Source organism: Mirounga leonina, unplaced genomic scaffold (assembly GCF_011800145.1).
Source record: "Mirounga leonina isolate KUSES-001 unplaced genomic scaffold, KU_Mleo_1.0 Mir_91, whole genome shotgun sequence".
NCBI lineage: Eukaryota > Metazoa > Chordata > Mammalia > Carnivora > Phocidae > Mirounga > Mirounga leonina.
In genome coordinates, this window is record NW_023270839.1 from 48,547,859 (window position 1) to 48,571,958 (window position 24,100).

At 39.9% G+C, this 24,100-nt stretch overlaps 1 protein-coding gene across 2 annotated transcripts in view; it reads right to left on the reverse strand.

The window, feature by feature from the left end:
- PTPN9 (protein tyrosine phosphatase non-receptor type 9) overlaps positions 1–24,100 on the reverse strand; it is a 78,191-nt gene that overhangs the window by 26,901 nt on the left and 27,190 nt on the right. For both annotated transcript variants that reach the window (XM_034994648.1, XM_034994649.1), the window contains 4 exons: positions 13,695–13,838; positions 11,004–11,093; positions 10,171–10,295; positions 5,125–5,230 (listed from right to left, as the gene is read on the reverse strand). In XM_034994648.1, the coding sequence (XP_034850539.1) occupies positions 5,125–5,230; positions 10,171–10,295; positions 11,004–11,093; positions 13,695–13,838 (465 nt within the window). The remainder of the gene's footprint in view (positions 1–5,124; positions 5,231–10,170; positions 10,296–11,003; positions 11,094–13,694; positions 13,839–24,100) is intronic.

Sequence of the window (24,100 nt, forward strand, 5' to 3'; positions counted from 1 at the left end):
TTTTTTAAAGATTTTATTTATTTATTTGACAGAACACAAGCAGGGGAGCGGGAGAGGGAGAAGCAGGCTCCCCACTGAGCAGGGAGCCTGATGTGGAGCTCAATCCCAGGACCCTGGGATCATGACCTGAGCCGAAGGCAGACGCTCAACGAACTGAGTCACCCACGCACCCCAGATTATGAGTTGTTTTAATTTTATTCTTCTATTGTATTTTCTATAATTCTTTGTATTACTTTTATTTTTTACAACCTTATTTAAAATGTTTATATCCTGGGGCACCTGGGTGGCTCAGTTGATTAAGCGTCGCCTTCTGCTCAGGTCATGATCCCAGAGTCCTGGGATCAAGCCCCATGTCAGGCTCCCTGCTCAGGGGGAGCCTGCTTCTCTCTCTCTCCGCTGCTCGTGCTCTCTCTCTCGCTATCTCTCTCTCTCTCAAATAAGTAAATAAAATCTTAAAAAAAAGAAGATATGAATATAAAAGTGTTTGTTGAAAGAATTTTATTATAAAAAATGGGAAAAAATATCCAACAACATAGAAATGGTTAAATAAATTATAGTAAATACAGGATAGACTATTATTCAGCAATTACAAATATTCATAAAATAAACTTTTTGGAGCTTATTGTATATTGAAATTGTATGAACATAATTAAGATCATATTGAAAAACATCTAGAAGAAAGTGCCATACACCAAAATGTCAACAGTGTTTATTTCTGCATAATATAAATCTTAATGTCTGAGTTGTCCAAAATTTTCTACAATGAAAATTTTTTTCTGATTATAACAGTATTTTAAGTAAAAGATAAATTATGAAAAAAATTAGCCACCCTATAAATAATAATCAGCATAAAATTATAATGGTAAAAACATCTGATTTATAATAATTCTTAGGCACACATAGGCTATTTCTATCCCTCTCTTTTTCTCCCTGTAAGTTACTGGTCTTACAAAAAAGATAATTTATGCTTGGTGTCTGCTGTGTTTTTAAATACATGAATATATTTTTTTAGCCTAGGAATAAACTACATAAGACACATGTAACATAGATAAAGTAATTTTAAAACTTTGTTGAAAGACCTAACAAGGAGCACCTGGGTGGCTTTAGTAGGTTGAGGGTCAGACTCTTGGTTTTAGCTCAGGTCATGATCTTAGGGCCATAGGCTCTAAGCTCAGCACGAAGTCTGCCAGGGATTCTCTCTCTCCCTCTCCCTCTGCCCCTTCCCACCCCCCCCCAAATAAATTTTTAAAATCTTAAAAAAAAAAAGACATAACAAAAGACTTTTAAAAAAGTATAGCATTCTTTTTTAAAATTAATTACTAGAGAGAGAACATAAGCTCGAGGGGCAGAGGGACCCAGAGAGACAATCTCAAGCAGGCTCTGCATTCAGCACAGAGCCCTAAGTGGGCCCCATCTCAAGACGTGAGCTGAAACCAAGAGTCTGACACTTAACTGTGCCACCCTCGCACCCCAAAAAGTATAGCTATTCTTGGATGGGAGATAAAAAATTATAAAGATGTCAATTCTCCCTAAATTAATTTAATTCATTATAGCCAAATGAAATCCAGAGTCTTTCATTTCCCCAAACTTGACTGAATGACTCTAAAGTTCATCTCATCAAAAGATGATGATTTTTAAAAAAAATTTTCTCAGAGGCGCCTGGGTGGCTCAGTCGTTAAGCATCGGCCTTCAGCTCAGGTCATGATCCCAAGATCCTGGGATCGAGCCACTCAGCCCCTCCCCAGCTCATTCTCCCTCTCTCTCAAATAAGTAAATCTTTAAAAAGAATTTTTTTTCTCATCAAATTTAGATCTAAAATTTGGAAAAAGTGGGTACCCTCTGTGCAATGGCACTGGGGTGTCTGAGGGAGGGGGTAAGAGACATTTCCTTGAATTGCTTTTTAATTGCTTTTATAATAAAAAAAAGAACGAGGGGGTGTCTGGCTGGCTCAGTCAGTAGAGCATGCAGGTTTTTTTTTTTTTTTTTTAAGTAATCACTACACTCTACATGGGACTCAAACTCACAACCCTAAGATACGGAATCACACTCCCCACCTACTGAGCCAGCCAGGCACCCATGAGTATGTGACTCTTGATCTCAGGGTTGTGAGTTCTAACCCCATGTTGGGTGTAGAGATTACTTAAAAATAAAATAAGGGGAGCCCGGGTAGCTCAGTGGGCTAAGCGTCTGCCTTCAACTCAGGTTATGATCCCAGGGTCTTGGGATCCAGCCCCGCAAAGGGCTCTCTGTTCAGTGGGGAGTCTGCTTCTCTCTCTCCCTTTGCCTCTCACCCCACCTTGTGCTCTCTCTCTCTCGCTTGCTCTCTCTCAAATAAATAAAATCTTAAAAACAAATTTAAATAAAAGCAAACAAAAGTACATGTAAAAAGAATAAAAATGCAAAAAATATAGTCAAAACACCTTTTAGAAATAAGAGTGTGACAGGAAGCTTGACCTATGAGATATTAAACTTTATTTAAGACTATAATAAATAAAACAGTGCATATATTGGTCTAGATGGCTAGATCAATAGAAAAGAGTGTCAGAATAGACATGCCTACCATGGGAATTTAGTGTAATATAAAGGTATTATCTCAAATGAGTAGAAAAAAAAATGTTTTAGTTAGTAAATGTTGCCTGGATAGCTATTTGAAAGCAAATTATTTTATCTATAATATTATGTATCATATATGATATATATTATTAAATAAAGTATATAGAGTATACGAAGATTACAATGAAAAAATAAAGAAAACATGGCAGTATGAGAAAAGACACCATAAAATTGAGTAAGAAACTATAAAAAATGCTGGTAACACATACTTAGTAATATATTTTTTTTACTTAATAATATTTTTAGTAACAACTCTTATAAATTAATAAGAGATAAACACTTTTGTAAAAAATTGGGTAGAGTATATGAGGGGGGCCTGGGTGGCTCAGTAGGTTGAGCAACTGACTCTTGGTTTTGGTTCAGGTCATGATCTCAGGGTGGTGCCCCAGGCTCTGCGCTTAGCGGGGAGTCTGAGATTCTGTCTCTCCCTCTACCTCTGCCCTTCCCCCAACTTGTGTGTGCTCGCTCTTGTGCACCCTCTTCTCTCTCTAAAATAAATAAATATTTTTAAAAAATTGAGTAAAGTATATGAAAAGAAAAAATATTTAAATAGCTCTTGGCAATAAACATGAAAATACACTGAAGCTCATCAGTAATAAGAGAAACACCACAAAAACGTGAATATGATTAAAATCCAAATAACAGGGGCGCCTGGGTGGCTCAGTTGTTAAGCGTCTGCCTTCGGCTCAGGTCATGGTCCCAGGGTCCTGGGATCGAGCCTCGCATCGGGCTCCCTGCTCTGCGGGAGTCTGCTTCTCCCTCTCCCACTCCCCCTGCTTGTGTTCCCTCTCTTCGCTGTCTCTCTCTCTGTCAAATAAATAAATAAAATATTAAAAAAAAAAAAATCCAAATCCAAATAACAAATCAATGTTGATAAAACTGGTGAAAAAGGATGTTGATGGGAGTGTAAATCTGAGCTAAGTTTTTAGAGGGCTATTTGGCAGTATTAATCAAAATTTAAATGTGTGAACTCTTTGACCCTACAAATCTGCTTCTAGCAATTTATCCTGAGGAAATGATTGGTCAAACAGACAAAAATGTATGTAAAACAATACTTACTGAAGCCTTTATAGTAACACACAAAAAATGGCATGAACTTCATTTTTTCTGCTTGATATATCCATAAAAAGAATACTCTACTGCCATTAAAAAAAGTGAGGAAAGGGGTGTCTGACCCGCTTAGCTGCTAGAACACGCAGCCCTTGATCTCAGGGTTGTGAATTCAAGCTCCACGTGGGGTGCAGAGCTTACTTAAAAAAAAAAAAAAGTGAGAGAGAAAAGAAATGAGTAATAGCTATATGTACTGACATAGAAGGATGACGAAGACACAACTGTTAAGTAAAAAATGGCAAGTTATAACCATTGGATATAGTATTACTCCATATTTGTAAAGAAAAAAAAATCATATATCATCCTCATCAATAAAAAGAACTGAATCACAGCTAAATGCCATAATAGGGATTTTAGTAATATGATGATGAGTGACCAATGGAAGTACCAGAAAACAACATGCAATAATAATACTCTATATACTCTGTTATAAACCTGTAACAGCACTTCTAAAAAATCTAGTTCCACAGTAATCCCAAGTTAGATCCTAGAACAAAGGCTGCATAGGCTCCTAGATCAATGATTTTCAAACTGCAAGTTGTCAATCAATGGGTCCTCAAATTAATTTAGTAACTCACGACTAACTTTTTAAAAATATGAAATAGAATAATTAAAGTGACTGCACATAGTAAGGGGTAAAGTTTGTTTTGTGAAACTTTTTTGTTCTGTGTATAAATATGTACACAAAGATCTACACACCTTCCTCATCCTGGGACTCTGAAATCTAAACAGCTCTGAAAACCTCAATTTTCTTTTGAAGTCTGGTGCAAGAATTCATGGAGCAACAAAATCTGACCTGAAATGCCACAGGCTATTATAGCCTTTATTGTACTCCACTCATTATGAATAATACATTTCACTGCAAAAATATTAATGTGTTTGATTATAAAGTGGCACATATACCATATTATCTTTTAAAGTTCGAAAGATTACAAAATACCTCTGGACTTACGAGTTTGGGATAAGAGAGTAAGAACTTATCTATATATAGAACTCCACACGTATGTGTATAGGTTAGTGTACATATACTTTTGTGTATGAAGTCAACATGTAAAACCTATTTCTGACTAGATGGAGACAAAAAGTCTGAAAATCATTGGCTATGTGACATTTTTCAAACACTAGACATACCTAGGCCTTCATTCTTATTCTACACAACTCCAGGAAAGGGGCAATGCTCCTTTATGACTCAGAATGTTCCTGTGCATTTTCTTTTTTAATTCCTCCCACTTCACTTTTAAGACCATTTTGTATTCTGAGGAAGCACATATTGGTCATCATTTACAGGTGACCTTTACACTGAACATAATGTCTGAAGTTTACATCATTCCTAAGTCTCCCAAAGAACAAAAAAAAGTATCCCAACCAGTGAAGAATTGAGGGGTCCTCTCATAGCCTTACCTTCAGCAGGTTTAGGACTTTCTTGCCAAGATCCAGCTCAAAGTTGGTATAATTAGAACCACACATGTCATAGATAAACACCAGTCCATTCCTCTGAGTTTCAAAGCTGTAAACCAACCATTGAGCAAAAACATTTATAAGTAATAAGATAGATGAGGGTTGAAAGCCTAGGGCAAAAAACTGAGTTATGGGACACATGTGGGACCAAAATATAACTGGTCTTACAAAAAGATGATTTATCTTTGGTATCTGCTATACTTCTTATGATATTATGATTTTATAATAAAAAATATATATTTGGTTGCTGGCACAGAGCTCCTTTAAAACTCTTGGAATTTCGTAAGTGAAGAGTTAAAGGTATCTTTTGTGATGTTAATGAGACAACTGGAAAGCCCCTGGGTCACATAAGGATGGGGGTGGTTGCCAGGGGAACCAATCTTGTGATTACAGAGGGTTGGTACTTTCATCCCACACCCCGCCTCCCCCACCTCCAGGGAAGAGAAGGGGATGAGAGATTGAGTTCAATCTCAAATGGCCAATGATTTAATCAGTCATGCTCATGTAATGAAGCCTCCATAAAAACCGAAAAGGTTTAGGGTTTGGAGCTTCCAGATGGAGGTACTGAAAAGAGTGGCCCTCTCAGAGAGGGCATGGAAGCTCTAAGCCCCTTTCACCATACCTTTCCCTATGCATCCCTTCCATCTAGCTATTTTGAGTTATGTCCTTTTATAATAAATTGGTAACCTAGTAAGTAAAATGTTTCTCTGAGTTCTGTGAGCCACTCTAGTAAATTCACTGAACCTAAGAAGGGGGTTGTTGGAAACTTCAATCTATATAGCCTGTTGATAAAAAGCTTAGGTGACAACCTGAACCTGCCACTGGCATCTGTGTGTGGGAGTTGGGGTTGGGGGATTAGTCTTATAGGATTGAAAACCTTTAAACTGTGGGATCTGATCTATCAGGCAGACTGTCAGAATTGAGTTGAATTGTAAAACACTGAGTTGGTGTCAGAGAACTGCTTGGATGGCAGAAAACCCCCACATGTTGGAACTGGAATTATGCTTACTGATGTATATTTATCAAGTACCAAACTCCTAGGTTGAGAATGTCCCAGAACATCTAGGTTATCAAAATTTGAACTGTTTCCTCCCAGGTTTCTGAATCTGCCTATCCAAATTTCATAACATTCCATGTTCAACTCAAAAGTTTCCTCTTCCGTGAAGACCTCCCTAATAACTGTGATCAAAATGCACTACTGTCCTCCACCCCCTTGTAGCCCCATAAATCTTCCTGTAGGATTTTCTTGTGGTTCTTAAAGCATTTCAAGTTCGTTTTGTTTTTTGTTTTATTTATTTATTTATTTATTTAAGATTTTACTTATTTATTTGACAGCGAGAGAGACAGCAAGAGAGGGAATACAAGCAGGGGGAGTGGGAGAGGGAGAAGCAGGCTTCCCACAGAGCAGGGAGCCCAATGTGGGACTCGATCCCAGGACCCTGGGATCATGACCTGAGCCGAAGGCAGACGCTTAATGACTGAGCCACCCAGGCGCCCCTGTTGTTGTTGTTTTACAGATTTTATTTATTTATCTGAGAAAGAGACAGAGAAAGCACAAGCAGAGGGAGGGGCAGAGGGAGAAGGAGAAGCAGACTCCACACTGAGCGTCTGGGGGCTCGACGTCTGGGGGCTTGATCCCAGGATCCTGATTGAGCCAAGTCAGATGTTTAACCAATTGAGCCACCCAGGTGCCCCAAAGCGCTTTAACTTTGTATAGCCATCTGATTCTCTCCTGGGAGCAAAAATATGTTTTGTTCACCTCATTACTCCCAACAGTCCCTAGCACAGTCCTTGCAAATAGGTACATGATAAATGGTCACTGAATTAGAATTCAGTGGAACTGGAAGCCTACTGCTAAGAAAATACTTCAGACCTGTGGGAAACTGTGAAACAAAACTCTAAGCTCAGTGATGGTAAATGTAACTCTTAGGACTTGGAGGAAGAGAACAAACCCATACATAGTCTTAGGAAAGCATCTTGAAAAGTAAGAGCTTATTACCACACTGAGTAAGAACACGTGAGGAGGGGCACCTAGGTGGCTCAGGGTCATGAGATCGAGCCTTGTGTTGAGCTCCCTGCTGGGTATGGAGCCTGCTTAAGATTCTCTCTCCCTCTCCCTCTGCCCCTCTCCGGCTGCATGCACTTGGGCTCTCTCTAAAAACAACAACAACAAAAAACAAAAAATATGTGAAGATATGAAAAGTATTCTTCAGTTCAATCTCCTTACTGCCTAAAGACTTCTCAAAGTTGTATTCTTCCACCAAGCCAGATCCTTACCTATTTCAATTGGCATGCCTAAAAGATCATTAGGAATAAATTTTTTGTTTGATTACTCATAGATGATAGCATAGCAATAGCTTTCCTCCCTACTTAAAATTAAGAAAATTTGGGGGCACAAAAGAATCCTGAAATCAGAGATCTCAATGTTATTTTGTATCCTAAATTTTTGGCATGGTGGAAGTACCCACCCATGAAGTAGCATTTCAAAAATCTCAGTTCAAAAATCTCTAATTCTGAGGTACACCCAAGTACACCCAAGTTTTACCAGTTTCTGAGTTTTGAATGGTCTCGACAGGTTACAGTTAATACTAAATCTTGACTCCTTTTTTCATGATTCCAGAGAGACTATGATTCACCAAGATCAAAGATGGCGTTACAAGAGTAGCACAATTACTAAGTAGACTATCCAGGTCTAGAGACTTCCCATTTCTCCACAAGCTCATCAACGGCCAAATTCAAAGAACTATAAAGGTTTTCCCCTCACAGCACCAGCCTGTTGCAGAGGACTGAAACAAAGAGAAGTCAGTGCCAGGGGAAACAGAATTTAATAAAAAGAAGCTATGGTTCATAATGATGCAGGTTCTATAGTCCTAAAAATTATTCTTCCTATAAAGGCACATGAAATAAATATCAATGTGGTAGGATCTTTGTTTTTCTGTGTACAGAATACGAGGTTTACAATGATAGCTAATTCCTTACTAAGAATAAATGTTTTCCTACTGAGTTTGATTCCTGAGCTGGATGCTACCTGAGAACACCAAGATGTTTAAAACACAGTCCCTGACATTTGTTTCAAAATAATTGAGGATAGGGGATGGGTGAGAGGCTATCAGTGAAATAAGATTGGTTATAGATCAGTCTGAAAACAGATGATGTGTGGAAGTTTATGATACCATTTCCATGCCACCCGTAGAGATCTGAGGATTTTCTATTATATAATGTGAAAAAGAAGGTTCCCCGCCCTCACAGGGCTTACAATCTAGTGGTAAATATAGAAAACAACAGTATAAGATAAATGACATCATAAGGCTGTATAAAGTTCAATACAAAATAATTGGTATTATCAATAACTGCTGCTGGGGCACCTAGGTGGTTCAGTCAGTTAAGCATCTGCCTTTGGCTCAGGTCATGATCTCAGGGTCCTGAGATGGAGCCCTGTGTCGGGCTCCCTGCTCAGCGGGGAATTTGCTTCTCCTTCTCCCTCTCCTCCTCCCCACCCTACTCCTGCTCTCAGTGAAAGTTAACATAGGAAAACAAGAATTTCTACTCACTAGTGAGGATATTTTGCTTGGAGAAAAGGTTTCACATTTATTTATTTTATATGCACCTTCTGAATAATGAGGAGTCACTAAACGTTTTTAAGAAAAGGGTGGACATCATGAACACAGTTTTAAGTATGTTTACCTGTGTGGTCTTCTGTGGGATCCAATCAATACAAGAAAGCTTTGGCCACTGCCATGCCTATAGGAATGCTCTGACTGTAAGCTGCCCACAACAGAAGGCCAGTGAATTTTCTGACAAAGGAGTCTTTCATTTATTTCTCCTGAGCTAAAGCATTTCAAAGGAACCTATATTCTGGAAATAATGCCTGAAGACCAATCACAGGAAAGAAGAACTGAGAAATTTCACACTTCTGATTGGGCAGTACAGGGGCCCTGAGACCACTGGTCCTCTCTCCTTACCTTAGTAAACTTCTGTTTTTCAGAATAATGCTATGTGTGGCGTGGATATATCTCCCTATTGAGCATCAAAAGCAGAAGATAAATACTATGGAAATAACATTAACAAGGCAGTAACAAGTGAATTAGACAGAGAGACCCACTTCAGACAATCATTTGGCTATCCACATCCTCTAAGTCCACGGTATGACTGAAGTTGTGCATAGATGTCATTCACTATCTTAGGTTTTAGCCTTCGATACATCACTTCTAAGCCAGAGGATTAGCCAATGACATCCAGCACAATATTAAACTGTAAATTTTCATGAGGGAAAAATTCACCAGGGTTAAGGAAGTACGGCAAGAGGACAACATAATAGGGTACAAATAGCTCTGGCCAAGAGCAAAGAAACTAGGATCCTAGGCCTAACTGGACTGGTATGTGATAACTGTAAAAGAGTCACATAACTTCTTGGGGCTTCAGTTTCTTTGCCTAAAATAGTCATAATACCATTTACCTTGGAAACAGAAGGAGAAATGACCTAAGCGGATTCTTTTTGCTCATGCACCTGTTTATAAAGATGATTTTGCCTAACTTTGTACTTTTGGACTCTTCTCTCCTGAATGTTGATTCTCAAAATCCTGAGCTAAATGGCATTATTCCTATTTTACAAAGAAAGTGAGGCCCCAGAGTGCTTTGAAAATCAATATTCAGGGCAAATGAGCAAAAGGTCAGCACAAGTCATTTCCCCTTCATATTCTCTCAATAAGTGATTCTCAATACAATGAGGATAATTAGTTAATTGGCTTTCTCAGCTTCTGTGATCCTAAAATAGAGCCAAGCAGGTAAAGATACAAAGAATACCCTCTATCTTGATAGTACCTGGAAACCTGCCAAGCCCTTAAAGACATGGAATGTTTTCTATTCACAGCACTTCCCAGGGCACATTCTAGGAGCATGGTGAAGGCACTGCTGAGTTAATCAACTTAGTCAAGGACTATCACTTCCCCATCTGGATGTAGACCAACTAAAAGATATCTTTATGCTCACCTATCCACAGCTCTGTCTAGCAAGTAAAACAGAGCCTGAAGTACCACATGTTGGACTGACTTGTGGGGGTGATGCAATCTGGCAGTGAAGAGGGCAATGGAGGCTCCTGTTGGGTCCCGAACATTCTAGAAGCAAATAAAACAAGAAATATTTAGAAACTAAATAGAAAATCACAACAATCACTTAGGCTTCTATATCCTAGACAAAAATTTCATATCAAGAGAAGAGATGCTGGCAATACTTTTCTGACTTGCATCAGTTACTCCAGGAAGAGAAGAATGTTTATTTCATCCCATGCCTGATTCTTAGCAGCCCCTGGATCATATTTGTGTGGTAGGGAAAAACTACATTCCCTTAACTTGTCAATGGCAGAGAGATTAAAGGATGGTCTACACTGGCTGCCTAGCTAATTTCCCAGATAGGATGGCAAAAGAAACACACATCAGGGGAAAACCACAGAATACAACCATGGTTTCCATGCTCTGCCTTAAAAGTACCATCGTACACTTATTCAAAAGGCTGTGATCTCTAGGTGGAGAGAGCTTGAATCCAATAAGAATGGGCCTCTGAGCCATTGTATACCCACCCAAAGACCTTGACTAACCTTAACAGACCAATAAAGAACTCTGCTTGACCTATGGTATAACTGATTCTTAATAATTTCACTTGTTACTAGAATTATTTTGTGTAAACTACACAGCTGCTTCACGTCTGCTCCGCAATGTTGAGACTCTCTAGGTTCAGGATAAGGTATCTGGGAACAAAATCCAAAGAGGACAACAGCTACAAAAGGAAGTAACGAGACACTACAAGAAGGGTTCATAAAGACTCACTAAGATGGTGAATTTCCCACTAAGGATCTCAGAACGGAGAGGTTCCTCATGAGGTTTCAGCTTCACAATGCCTTCCTTCCTTCGTGTTTCCTAAGAATAAAGCACAGCAAGATAAATTAATATGGAAATACTGTATAGCCAGGACAGTTTTATGTAACCATCAAATCTCAGAGATAAGGGACTTCAGAAGTCAATGAATTGAATCACGAATTCCTTTGTAACATCCTACAGGCCAACTGAGTGTTATCTGAATTTTTGCCCAATGCTACCTTATCAGCCTCTTAGGTATGATACTTTCCTTTTAAATCAGTGAGAACCCTAACCCTGAAGATCAACTAATACGTATTGTTAGAGTGCAGGGTCAAAGTTCTTAAGCATACATCAGCAGTGATACTGCAACAAGATATTAAATATGCAACAAAAAAATGTCTGGAAGCAGACATCCTCACACATCCGAGGCTGAGGCCTCCCGCATCTTAAAAAGGAGCCATCCATCCCCTCGATATGTTCTCCAACAAGACCTACCATGACCTCATTTTTCTTATCTCCACAGCAAGATTCTCTAAGCTCATCCTCAGTTCCCTCATACTCAGTCTACTGCATCCTCATTCCCCCCAATCTAACTACTGCCTGTAGCTCACCTGTCAGTGAACCCAGTGGGCATTTTCATCTCTCCCTTTATAGGACAAGGTTGACCACTCACCTTCCCTTTCCCCTGAGACATTCTCTATCAGAGATAGAGAATACTCTCTCAGTTTTCTTATTTCTTCAACTACTGCTTCTAAGTCTCCTTTTTTTGGTGTTTTTTTTTGAGAGAGAGAGTGAGGAGAAGAGGGGCAAAGTGAGAGGGAGAGTGACACGGGGCTAGATCTCACGACCCTGAGATCAGGACCTGAGTTGGACACTTAACCCACTGAGCCACCTAGGTGGCCCTTGTGGGTTTTTTTTTTGTTTGTTTACTTGCAATCATTTGCTCACTCAATTAATTCACTGGCTCATTCATTTATTCTGCAAATATTTGTAGAGCAATTATTATATGCCAGGCACTGAGCTAAGTGCTAGGAACACATTGGTGAATGAAACACACTAGGTCTTTGTTTATATTCTCGCCCAATTCATCCTTACAATCAAATTCAAATGCCTTCAGAGGCAAGGCAGCAAGTGAAGACAGTATTTGTGCTAGGATTACAGGAGAGTGCATGCCCTACCTAAAGCATTCAAATTCAACTCTTAAGACATTACTGAACCAAAGATAGCAAAAAGTCTGAGGTGATATTCAGCCCTACATATCTTCTCATATTCTCCTGGAATGACCTCACTCTTTCTCATGGCTCCAATATTCAGCTCTACTTTGGTCACTTGAAATCTCTATTTCTGGTCCAGATTTCTTTCCTGAACCCCATTCCAATTTCTTAGAGAACATATTTACTTGGATATCCCAATGACACTTCATACTTAACACGACCAAACTGAACTCATGACCTATTTCCTAAAATTAGTGAATGCTACTACCATTTACCTTGCCACCCAAGTCAGACCTGTAACGCTTGACTCTTCTTTCCTTACACACCAGTTTAAGCAACACTGTTTTACCAATTTCACTTCTAGAATCTGCCCATTTTTTCTCTATCTCCCCTGACACTACACTTAATGACACCACAATCTTCTCTCTCTCTATAAGTACAATGGCCTTCTAATTGGTCTGTCTCCAGTAGAGCCCTTCTGATCCATTCTCTCTTTTTTTTTTTTAAGATTTTATTTATTTATTTATTTGAGACAGAGAATGAGAGAGAGAGAGCACATGAGAGGGGGGAGGGTCAGAGGGAGAAGCAGACTCCCCGCTGAGCAGGCAGCCCGATGAGGGACTCGATCCTGGGACTCCAGGATCATGACCTGAGCCAAAGGCAGTCACCTAACCAACTGAGCCACCCAGGCGCCCCTGATCCATTCTCTAAAGCACAGTGAGATAATCGTTCCAGAATGCAAATCTCAGGAAGTTATTCTGCTGTTTTTACCTTCAGTGAATTTCTCTGCCCTTAAGAAAAAAATACTCTATGATCTGGCCTTGTTTACTTTTGCTGCTCACTCTCTTGACATGCCGCCACTCCCAATGAGCATTTCTGCTCAGCTCAATTTCTCTATTGTCACTAGGAATCTGAACTTGCTATTCTCTCTGCCATACTCCCCTATCTGTCCAATTCCTACTCCATTCTTCAGATCTTAATTTAGAAATCATTTCCTTCAAGAAGGCTTCCTTGACCCTTCTAAGTAAATGTGCTTCCGCAGAACCAAGTAGTGCCCTATCATAACTTTCTATAATTGTGTGTCTACTTTCTCTTTCTAAATAGTAATCTCTGCACCTGGAACACAGTACATATGCAATAAACATCTGTTGAAAAAATGAATGAATATTGTAGGAGATGACCCACAAGATAGGCATAAGTGAGCTTTTTAGTCTTGCACTAATCCTGGCATGCCTTGTCCTCCTTTTTTAATTTAGAGAGATTCTACATGTCTTCAGAAGGATTTTCTGACTTCAAGGTAGGGCTCCTAGATACTGACCTGCTTTTTTTAAATGAGAGTGGGGAGAACACTCAGAGAACCACTTCGTGTAGTGTGTGGCACAGAAAACAGCAACATAGAGAGCCCAACTGCCACAGATCTGCCCCGCCGCCCCCCCAAGTTACATACTCTGTAGGAGTGGAACAACTCTATGGCACGGAGCACATCAAACTTCCGGGCCATGAGGAACTTGACAGCCACATTCCAAGAGAGGGGGGAAACATTGTACTGAACTGTCCACTTGTTAATCTCTTCAAGAAACTGCTTGGTGGCCTGTTTGACAAAGAAAATAAAGAAAATTTAGTTAGTAGAGAACATATTTATGGAAACAACAAACAAGCAAGATCATCCTCTCCTCAAGCAAGTCTGAACCCAAAGTTTCCTACAGGGAGCAGGGAAAGACAAAAGCTGGAAAACAGGTCTGAAAGCAGAAATAGTTAAAATTCATACTACGCAATGAGGCCAGAAGCCAGAGCTAGGTTCAGAGAGCAGGGCTTAGCACAGGGATGCATGAAGAAAAACTGAGGGGGGAGACCAAGGCACCCAAATGGGATGCAAATTACTGGCCCCAAAGCAAAAAAACAGCAGTCTGGGGTTTTTTGTTATTTTTTTAAGATAAAAGAAGGGGGATGAGCCCCTTGAAGGGTTATTGCATAATGTGCATCATGGTACAGCAGTCTCAGCTGCTGTTTTGGTCCCAAAAAGCCAACTGGATATACAGCAAAACCATCAGAAAATGGTTTCAGCTTTGGAATTAGCAACACTATTTGAGAGCTGCAAAGCTATTAAGAAGAATTTAACAAATCAAAAGGCCAACTGTTCTTTGCCTGACTGACCCCACAGGACCTCTTCATGCTTCACATGGCATCCCAAAAACCAGACACTAGTGCCCAGAGTCATTAACAGCCCCTCTGGATAGGGGTTGCTGGGAGAGGGGTGGAAAGCCTCATACTGGGGGAAGAGGAGTAGGAAATTTTCATTTTCACTGTCTGATCCCAAGCTGGCAAGATGCCTGTTTCTGGAATTGTGCTACCCCATGTCCTTCTATCCTCTCTCAACCTATTTCTCCCTACATTTATAACCCAGTTTCTGCTCTAGCCAAACTACTCTTCTGTTTCTTGAGTTTTTTAATAGGATTTACATCAGGATTTTTAAGACTTTATTTTTTTAAGTAATCTCTACACCCAATGTGGGGCTCGAACTCACAACCCCAAGACTAAGAATCACAAGCTCCACCAACTGAGCCAGCCAAGCACCCTACATTGGGATTTTTTGCATGCGTGTTCTCAATTGCTAAACACTTTCTGCATGGCTATCTGGTCCCTTCCACCCAGAAACTTTTCTCACATGTTGGTCCAAAATGTGACCAAATCGATGAGAATTCTGAAATTTAATTGATTATCCAATCAACCCACAGTTAAGATGCATTTATTTATTTAAAGATTTTATTTTTTTATTTGACAGAGAGAGAGCGCGAGCACAAGCAGGGGGAGTGGCAGGCTCCCTGCTAAGCAGGGAGCCCAATGTGATGCAGGGGCTTGATTCCAGGACCCCAGGATCATGACCTGAGCCTAAGGCAGATGTTTAACTGGGTGAGCCACCCAGGTGCCCCATTATGATGTATTGATTTTTTTTTTTAGGATTTTATTTACTTATTTGACAGAGAGAGAGAGACAACAAGCAGGGGGTGCGGCAAGCAGAGAGAGAGGGAGCAGCAGCCTCCTGCAGAGCAAGGAGCCCAATGCGGGGCTTGATCCCAGGACTCTGGGATCATGACCTGGGCCGAAGGCAGCCACTTAACTGGCTGAGCCACCCAGGCGCCCCAATTAAGATGTATTTATTAAACTATTACATATTTATTAACTACTTATTAATATCTGTGCTAAGAAATACAAGGAATGCAAAATAAAGTTTGCTTTAAAAGGTGTAATACTAACCTACTATGTGGCCATGGACAAGGTAATATTCTCTTCATCTCTAATTTTTCAGTTGAAAAACAAGGGGAGGGGCACCGGGGTGGCTTACTTGGTTAAGCATCTGCCTTCAGCTCAGGTCATGATCTCAGGGTCCTGGGATCGAGCCCCAAGTCACGCTCCCTGCTCAGGGGGAGTGTGCTTCTCCCTCTCCCTTTGCCACTCCCCCACCACTCATGCTCTCTCTCTCTCTCTCTCTCAAATGAATAAAAATCTTAAGAAAGAAAGAAAAAAGAAAGACAATGGGAGAAAGGGTAACAAGCAATTGACCTACTTCAGAATCTTGGCAGTAAGTCCTACCTTGCAAATACAATTTGAATTGCTACATAGTATTTTTTTTTTTAATTTTTAAAAAGATTTTATTTGTTTATTTGACAGAGAGAGACAGGGAGAGAGGGAACACAGCAGGGGGAGTGTGAGAGGGAGAAGCAGGCTTCCCGCTGAGCAGGAAGCCCGATGCGGAGGCGGGGGCGGGAGCGGGGGCGGGGTCGCGCTTGGGGCTCGATCCCAGGACTCTGGGATCATGACCTAAGCCAAAGGCAGACGCTTTAACGACTGAGCCACTCAGGTGCCCCGCTACATAGTATTTAAACAACTAGCAAATTAGAGTCCCAGGAAAGTCAGCAATACCTCATAAGAGAGCACCTGATTCATTGCCCAATTTCTAGGAAAGTAAAAAGACACTTTATAAATCAGAGTAAAATCTAAGAGGACAAAGGCTGCACCTGAGCTTTAGAACCTTTCAACGGAGGCAATATAACTTACACCACTGGAAAAGGAGAGAACCAGCAAAACTAATCAGGAAAAGTACATAAAAAGAGCCAAGAAATAAAGGCCATGAAGAAAAGCTTTCAGATGATCACTTTGGCCCAGAACCAGTTTAAGTGGGACCAGAGAAATGAGTCCCGGAGAAGACAACAGGACAAACTTAGAATGCTCCACCAGAAAACAGTTTGAGTTGCCTCTGTGGGGTGAGTGGCCAGCATCAGAATGAGGAAAGACGGAAGGGAAAAGAAGAGAAGTGGGCACAGAAAGATCCCAGAAACAAAATCTCAGCCAGCCCGGAAGGTCCCCAGGAGATTTTGTAAAGGGTTGTTTTTTAATTAACATATCATCTTTAAATCCAGCCCTCTCCTGGGCTTGGCTGAAGCTGCCTATAGAATGAAACACCAGAGTAATAATAAACAGACAAATCAATATGCAGGTAGGAGGGGGAAATATATAGCTAGGGGGTGATATGAACTCCTAACACATCCAATTACTAAGATGGTTTTTCATTTTTCATAAATAAGCCACGTCTTAATAAGAGACATGCAGGTTTCACACACTTCCTTCTAAGTTCGTACATATTGTCTTCCTTCTTATTAAACTCAGTTCCTTCAAAGTTCTTAATGTCCTGTAGCTCCCAAGAGCTACTGCCTTGAGCTGACCTCTGTCCCCTGCTGGTCAGGATGTTATTCTTGGCTTTAAGCACGGGAACAATTCCTCCTGATTTGGCCTGACTAGGCCTTGCATGAACAGAGTCCAGTGTACTGTAAACAGTGATGTGATATTTACAGATACAAATACACATACACACACACCATCTGTTATGTTCAGCCTCAGATTCACCATCCTGCATCCCTATCCCTCTTGTGGAAGAGACAAACCTCTTAAAGAAGTCAGAAAAGATGGCCTCAGCTTCAACAGTTTTTCTCTAGAAAGTTAATAAGTTATCTTCCTCTGTTTACACATGAATTCAGCAAAACCACTAAGTATAGACCAATTTGTGGTCCTATTGGTACTAGAGAAACAAGTCCCAGCAATTTTAATGAGCAACACACTCTTCATAAGGGATAATCAAAATTCCTGAAATTAATATTGTGTTATTTCCTGGTGAACAGAAGAATGAGCCAAAAGATGAGTCACAGCTTATAAAATACTTCAACTCAAGGTCAATGGTTTGAATCTATCTAGGTTTATGAGTTAACTGTAAGTTGTTAACACCTGGCAACTAAGGCATGGGTCACAGTTCAAACAGCTTTGGTTTTCCTTTGGGAAAAAGGTTTGAACTGAAGTACAGAAAAACTAACATTACCACTTATAACCTTCCTCAACCCACTTTTTAGGTAAGATTGGTTTCAGCACTGTCAAAAGCTTACTGTAATTATATACTATTCCCACAATTATGTTTAAGTAGATAAAAACAAGTTTCTGGACTACAGCCATGAGGATAAAGATACTAAGGAACCTGCTATAAGATGGCTGAGATATCTGTCAATTAAGTGGATTACACCCTAGACACTATCCACTGGTGTTAAATATGTTACTGGAGAGAATAAAATCAAAAGTCTTCATGTTACCTCAAATTCCCAAGAGCAGCTATGATTTTGAGATGAGCTCTAGGCAAAGGGCTAGCCAACCAAAAGATCAAGAAAAAAGGTGCTGGCATGCTCAGTTCCACAGTATCTTAAATCCCGTGTTCCAACACAAATGGGAGAGAATGAAGAGCCAGGCCTATAACAAACCTCATTTGAAAGAAACAGAAAACTTCTGCCTCCTGGGATATCAGCCACTGAACCACCAAAGAACAAATCTACTAGTCTAGTGGGTTTGGGAGTCAGAAAGAACCCATCCTCTCACTCTCTGCTGTGTGATATTTGGGCAAGTCATTTAACCTCTCTCAGCCTTAATGCCCTCTTTAAAGATAAGGCATGAATGAGACAACTGATAGAAAAGCACCACAGTATCTGGCAAGTAGGAGGGAGTCTCTGAATGGATGTTCATTCTTTTTCTTTACTCCAGTCATTTCACATTAAAACTTATTTCAATAGAGTTCCTCAGAATCAAGTGATCTGTTTCTCTTTAGCCTTTAGCAATTCAATCTCTGTAATCCACTTTACCCAAAAGCATAAATTTAAATTAGAAACCTCCAATATGTGTTCAACTGCAAGACAAAGTCTCTAAAGGAGCAACTTCTCATTCAGGGCTCTGTACATTACAGAAGAAGCTGGGTTGGGAAGTATTTATACCACCCCCCCCTCCCATCTCTAAATCCTTTTGTCCCTAGTTTCAGACTACACTGGCAGCTCTGGGGATTAACACTGCCATCCTGAGCATTAAACTGACTAGAGAATATTTCTCATTAAAATAAAGGAACAACTTTGTGCAGGACACACACCATGCAAAAAAATGCAGTTACTCTGCACTGAATATCTAAATAAGGAAAGTGATTCAATAGAAGTCTGCGACTGCCTGTTACCTCTAACATGTTTTTGATGTTACCCCTGTATTTTATCAAATATGCTTTTTCCTCATCAGTTTCAGTGACAGACACATTAGTAAACTATCTTTCTCTTATGCCTGTTTTCCTATCTTTCCTTCATTGCGAACAGTTGTGTTTTTTCTTTAAAGATTTTATTTATTTATTTGACAGAGAGAGCACAAGCAGGGGGAGTGGCAGGCGGAGGTAGAGGGAGAAGCAGGCTCCCCACTGAGCAGGGAGCCTGATGTGGAGCTCAATTCCAGGACTCTGGATCATGACCCCAGCTAAAGGGCACATGCTTAACTGACTGAGCCATCCAGGTGCCCCACGAACTGTTGTACTGTTAAGCCTAAACTCTTCAATTCATATCAATCTGCAAGGAAACAGAATCTAAGCTAAGGCACACTAGCTTGCTACCATGCAGCGAGGTGATATTTGTTCCATTTCTAAACTGAAAACTATCATCTTTCCATTAGCCCTTTGTTATTGTGCCAAATACGGAAATAAACCTAGTTCCTTTGAATTAATATTTACTTGTTTATCTCAAATATCTTCACTTTATCCGGAAAAATTTGCCTTTCTTTAAAATGTAATTTTGGGGCACCTAGTTGGCCCAGTTGGTTAAGTGTCTGCCTTCGGGGGTGCCTGGGTGGCTTAGCTGGTTAAGCGTCTGCCTTTGGCTCAGGTCATGATCCTGGGGTTGCATCGGACTCCTTGCTCGGCGGGGAGCCTGCTTCTCCCTCTTCCCCTGCTCGTGCTCTCTCTCTTGCTATCACTCTCTCTCTTTCAATAAATAAATAAATACATAAATAAAATCTTTAAAAAAAGGGGGGTCTGCTTTCGGCTTGGGTAGTGATCTCAGGGTCCTGGGATCCAGCCCCATATGGGGCTGCCGAGTAGGGAACCCGCTTCTCCCTCTCCTCCCCATTTGTGTGGGGGAGAAAATTACATTTTCTTTTTTAAGATTTTATTTATTCATTTGAGAGAGAAACAAGCAGTGGGGAGGGACAGAGAGAAAGAGAAGCAGACTCCCCAATGAGCAGGAAGCCCGATGTGGGGTTGGATCCAAGGACCCAGAGATCATGACCCAAACTGAAGGCAAACGCTTAACCAACGGAGCCATCCAGGCGCCCCAAGAAAATGTAATTTTAAAAGAGCCAATGTGGGCGCCTGGGTGGCTCAGTTGGTTAAGCGACTGCCTTCGGCTCAGGTCATGATCCTGGAGTCCCTGGATCAGTCCCGCATCGGGCTCCCTGCTCGGCAGGGAGCCTGCTTCTGCCTCTGACCCTCCCCCCTCTCATGTGCTCTCTCTCTCTCATTCTGTCTCAAATAAATAAATAAAATCTTTTAAAAAATAAATAAAAAAAATAAAAGAGCCAATGCTTTCTTTTTTTCTAAATTTTAATTCCAGTATAGTTAACATAGTGTTATGTTAGTTTCAAGTGTAAGGTAGAGTGATTCAACACTTCTATATATTACTCAGTGCTCATCAAGATAAGTGTACTCTGAGCCAATGCTTTCTTTTAAAAATTATTTATTTATTTTAGAGAGAACATGCCCAAGTTGGGGGAGGGGCAGAAGGAGAGAATCTTCAAGCGGACTCCCTGCTGAGCTCGGAGCCCACACCAACACAGGGTGCTAAATCTCACAACCCATGAGATCATGACCTGAGCCAAAACCAAGAGTCCAATGCTTAACCGACTGAGCCACCCAGGCACCCGGAGCCAATGCTTTCTTAACTAGGATTTTATTGCATCTGGGAAGGAAAAAGTTTTAAGAAAAATTTCTGATTTTATCATATTTTAAAACAAAGTAATAAAGGAAATCTGCAAAAAAGAAAATTTTTTTTTTTTAAAGATTTTATTTATTTATTTGACAGAGAGAGACACAGTGAGAGAGGGAACACAAGCAGGGGGAGTAGGAGAGGGAGAAGCAGGCCTCCCGCGGAGCAGGGAGCCCGATGTGGGGCTCGATCCCAGGACCCTGGGACCATGACCTGAGCTGAAGGCAGACGCCCAACGACTGAGCCACCCAGGCGCCCCCTGCAAAAAAGAAAATGTTATCCAGGATCCAATCATCCTATATAGTTGTTTTCATATTTTTAATAATTTAAAAATTAAAGTCAACGGAAAAATACCAATAAATATATAATTATCTAAATATACATCCCACAACCTCCCCCCCCACAACTCTTGTGGGGTGTGAAGAAGAAAGAGGGACTATTCAAGTGTATATTGTTCTAGTTGAGGGAATCCTGGCCTCTCTGGGAACCTGCCATAACTAGCAGCAGTAGTCTTCCCTTCAAGGTGACCAAACAGTAGAGTTCTTTCAGGCAGGTGGTCATGTAGTCAGGCAAACATTCATAAGTATTTGCTGAGGGCCTACTCTGTGCTAAGCAGTATAGTAGCTGTACAGGAGACACAATTTAGAGAGATAAAGACTCTACTCTGAGCACTTTACAGTCATTTAAATATGGAGACAGAAATATAGTCATTATCATATAATTTTATACATTCTAGGACATATCTACACAGAGTGCTATGGAAGTCAAACTATCTCTAGGACAATTTTTTTTTAACCTTTTTAGAGGAGTGCCTTGAAGGGTGCGTAGGAAATTGCCAGGCAGACACAAGCATTCTAGATGGAGAAAACAAAATGTGTAGAGACAGAGTAGGGAAAGAACAGGAATCACTGGGGACACAGTATAGCTGGTGTGTCCAGTTTGTATCAGAGAATGGAGGGAATGACCTGACTTGGAGATTAAGCCACAATTGGAAGGCCCTTGTATACTGTGCTCTAGATTCCAGGCATGATCCTATAGACATGAAGGAGTCAATAGAGATCTTTAAGCAAAGGGCTGAGATGATCACTTTGGTCCTCCTGTCCGCCCCCAAAATTATTGTTAACAGTAGAGAAGCCAAACTGGAAAAGGAAAATTTAGCAGCAGGAAGGCAAGTTCTGTGAAGGCAGGGATCACTGTATTTTATTCACTAGTTCCTAGCACTATGCCTGGCACAAATAAAAATCTCTAATAATATCTCCTAACAAATATATATGACAAGTGAATGAACAATAGAACTCCGAAGAACATTAACATTTAGACAGAAGAAAGAGGAAGAGCCAAGAAACTTTTAAGATTTACTTTTAAAAATGCCAGTGATTACTTCTGAAACCAATATATTATGTTAATTGAATTTAAATAAAAATTTTAAAAAATAAAAAATAAAAATACCAGTGACCACTGAGTATCAAAGAAATGTAAATTAAAAAACAAGATTTGTCAAATATCCCTTATTTAAAAAAAAATACCAACAGACTCAGATTAGTTTTATATAATGTTCTCTTAAACCTTCATGGGACAAATAGCTCTCATGTTACATAAATTGCAGTATAACAGAGGAAATACACATCATAACCAAAGAGGGCTTATCCCAGGAATGAAAAGGCAATTTAACATCAAGAGATCAAAGCAATTTTTATATTAACAGATACTAAGGGAGAAAGAGTATATAACCTTCTCAACAGATGATGAAAATGATGGGATAAAATTCAACACCTATTTCTGATTTTTTTTTTTAATGTAGCAAACTAGGAATAGAGGGAATTACCTTAATTTGGTAAGGGTTATTTAACAGAAACCTAAGCAATAATCACATTAAATAATGAAACATTACAAGTTTTTTTTTTTTTTTTTCTGTTAAAGACTGAAAGGCCAGGAGGCCGTTTACTACCCCTCCTATGCAACATTGTACTGAAGGTCATATACTGCAACTAAGACAAAAAGAAACCTGGTGCATAAATAGAGGAACTTCAAAAAACAGAATAAAATCCAGACATAATCCTATGTATACAGGATTTTTGTATCCATTCCTTTGTATATGTATGATAAAGTGATATGCCAATTAATTGAAAAAGCATATTTTTAAAAAGTACATTATATGAATTTGTTCATTTATATGCATAAAATACTTATAGAAGGATACACAAAAACCAGAGAATATTGATCACCACTGGAGAGAGGAACTGAATTGGGAAACAGGCTAGGAAAATATAAACTTTCATGTCTTTTCAATTTTAAGTCATGTCCCTGCATAACCAAGTCAAAAGCTAAATAAAATGTATAGATTTAAAAAGATAAATGTTAAAAAGATGCCATTTGTCTACCAATTAACAAAATTAAAAAGACTGAAACCATACAGGATAGGCAATAATATGGGAAATAGGTGCATACAATGTGGCAACTATATATAATTCATGCTACTTCTTTCTATCAATTTGGCACTGACCAAGCACAGTTTTAAAAGTACAAACTCCATGACCCACACCACCCCTCCCAGGAATATAGTGTACAGAAATATAAGCATGAAGGTACAAAGCACACAAACACACACACACACACACACACACATATATATATATATATATATACACACATATGGGCTCATGTTGTTTCTAGTATTTTGCCATTAGAAACAATATTGCAGTGAATACTGGATATGTGGATATTCACTGTAGAGTTTTTTTTTTAAGATTTATTTATAAGAGAGCAAGAGAGCATGAGTGGAGGGGAAGGAGAGAGAGAGAATCCTCAAGCAGACCCTGATGAGCACGGAGCCTGATCTGAACAGAAATCAAGAATCGGCCCCCTAGGGGTGATGGGTGGCTCAGTTGTTAAGCGGCTGCCTTCAGCTCAGGTCATGATCCCAGGGTCCTGGGATCGAGCCCCGCATTGGGCTCTCTGCTCAGCGGGAAGCCTCCTTCTCCCTCTCCCGCTCCCCCTGCTTGTGTTCCCCTCTCTCACTGTGTCTCTTTGTCAAATAAATAAATAAAAATCTTAAAAAAAAAAAGTCGGCCACCCAATGGACTGAGCAACCCAGGGGCCTCTGTAGCATTGTTTCTAATGACAAAATGTTAGAAATAACCTAAATGTCCAACAATAAATAAGAAAATGTCCATATAATAGGCCACTATCCAGCCAAAACACGTTATATTTTTCTGTTAAAAACACTAAGACACCCCAAATATGGTATTAATCTGTAAAACACTGAATCAAAACCTTTTGCTTCCACATTTTTTAATTTTCTTCTAGAAGAAATAAAATGGAAAAATATACATGAATTTCAAATTAAATCCAAGTTAGTTCCATTTGCTTACTTAAATTACTATCAATATACTTAAATTAGGGGCGCCTGGGTGGCTCAGTCGGTTAAGCGTCTGCCTTTGGCTCAGGTCATGATGAGCTGAGCAGGGAGCCCGCTTCTCCCTCTCCCTCTGCCTGCCTGCCTACTTGTGATCTTTCTGTCAAATAAATAAATAAA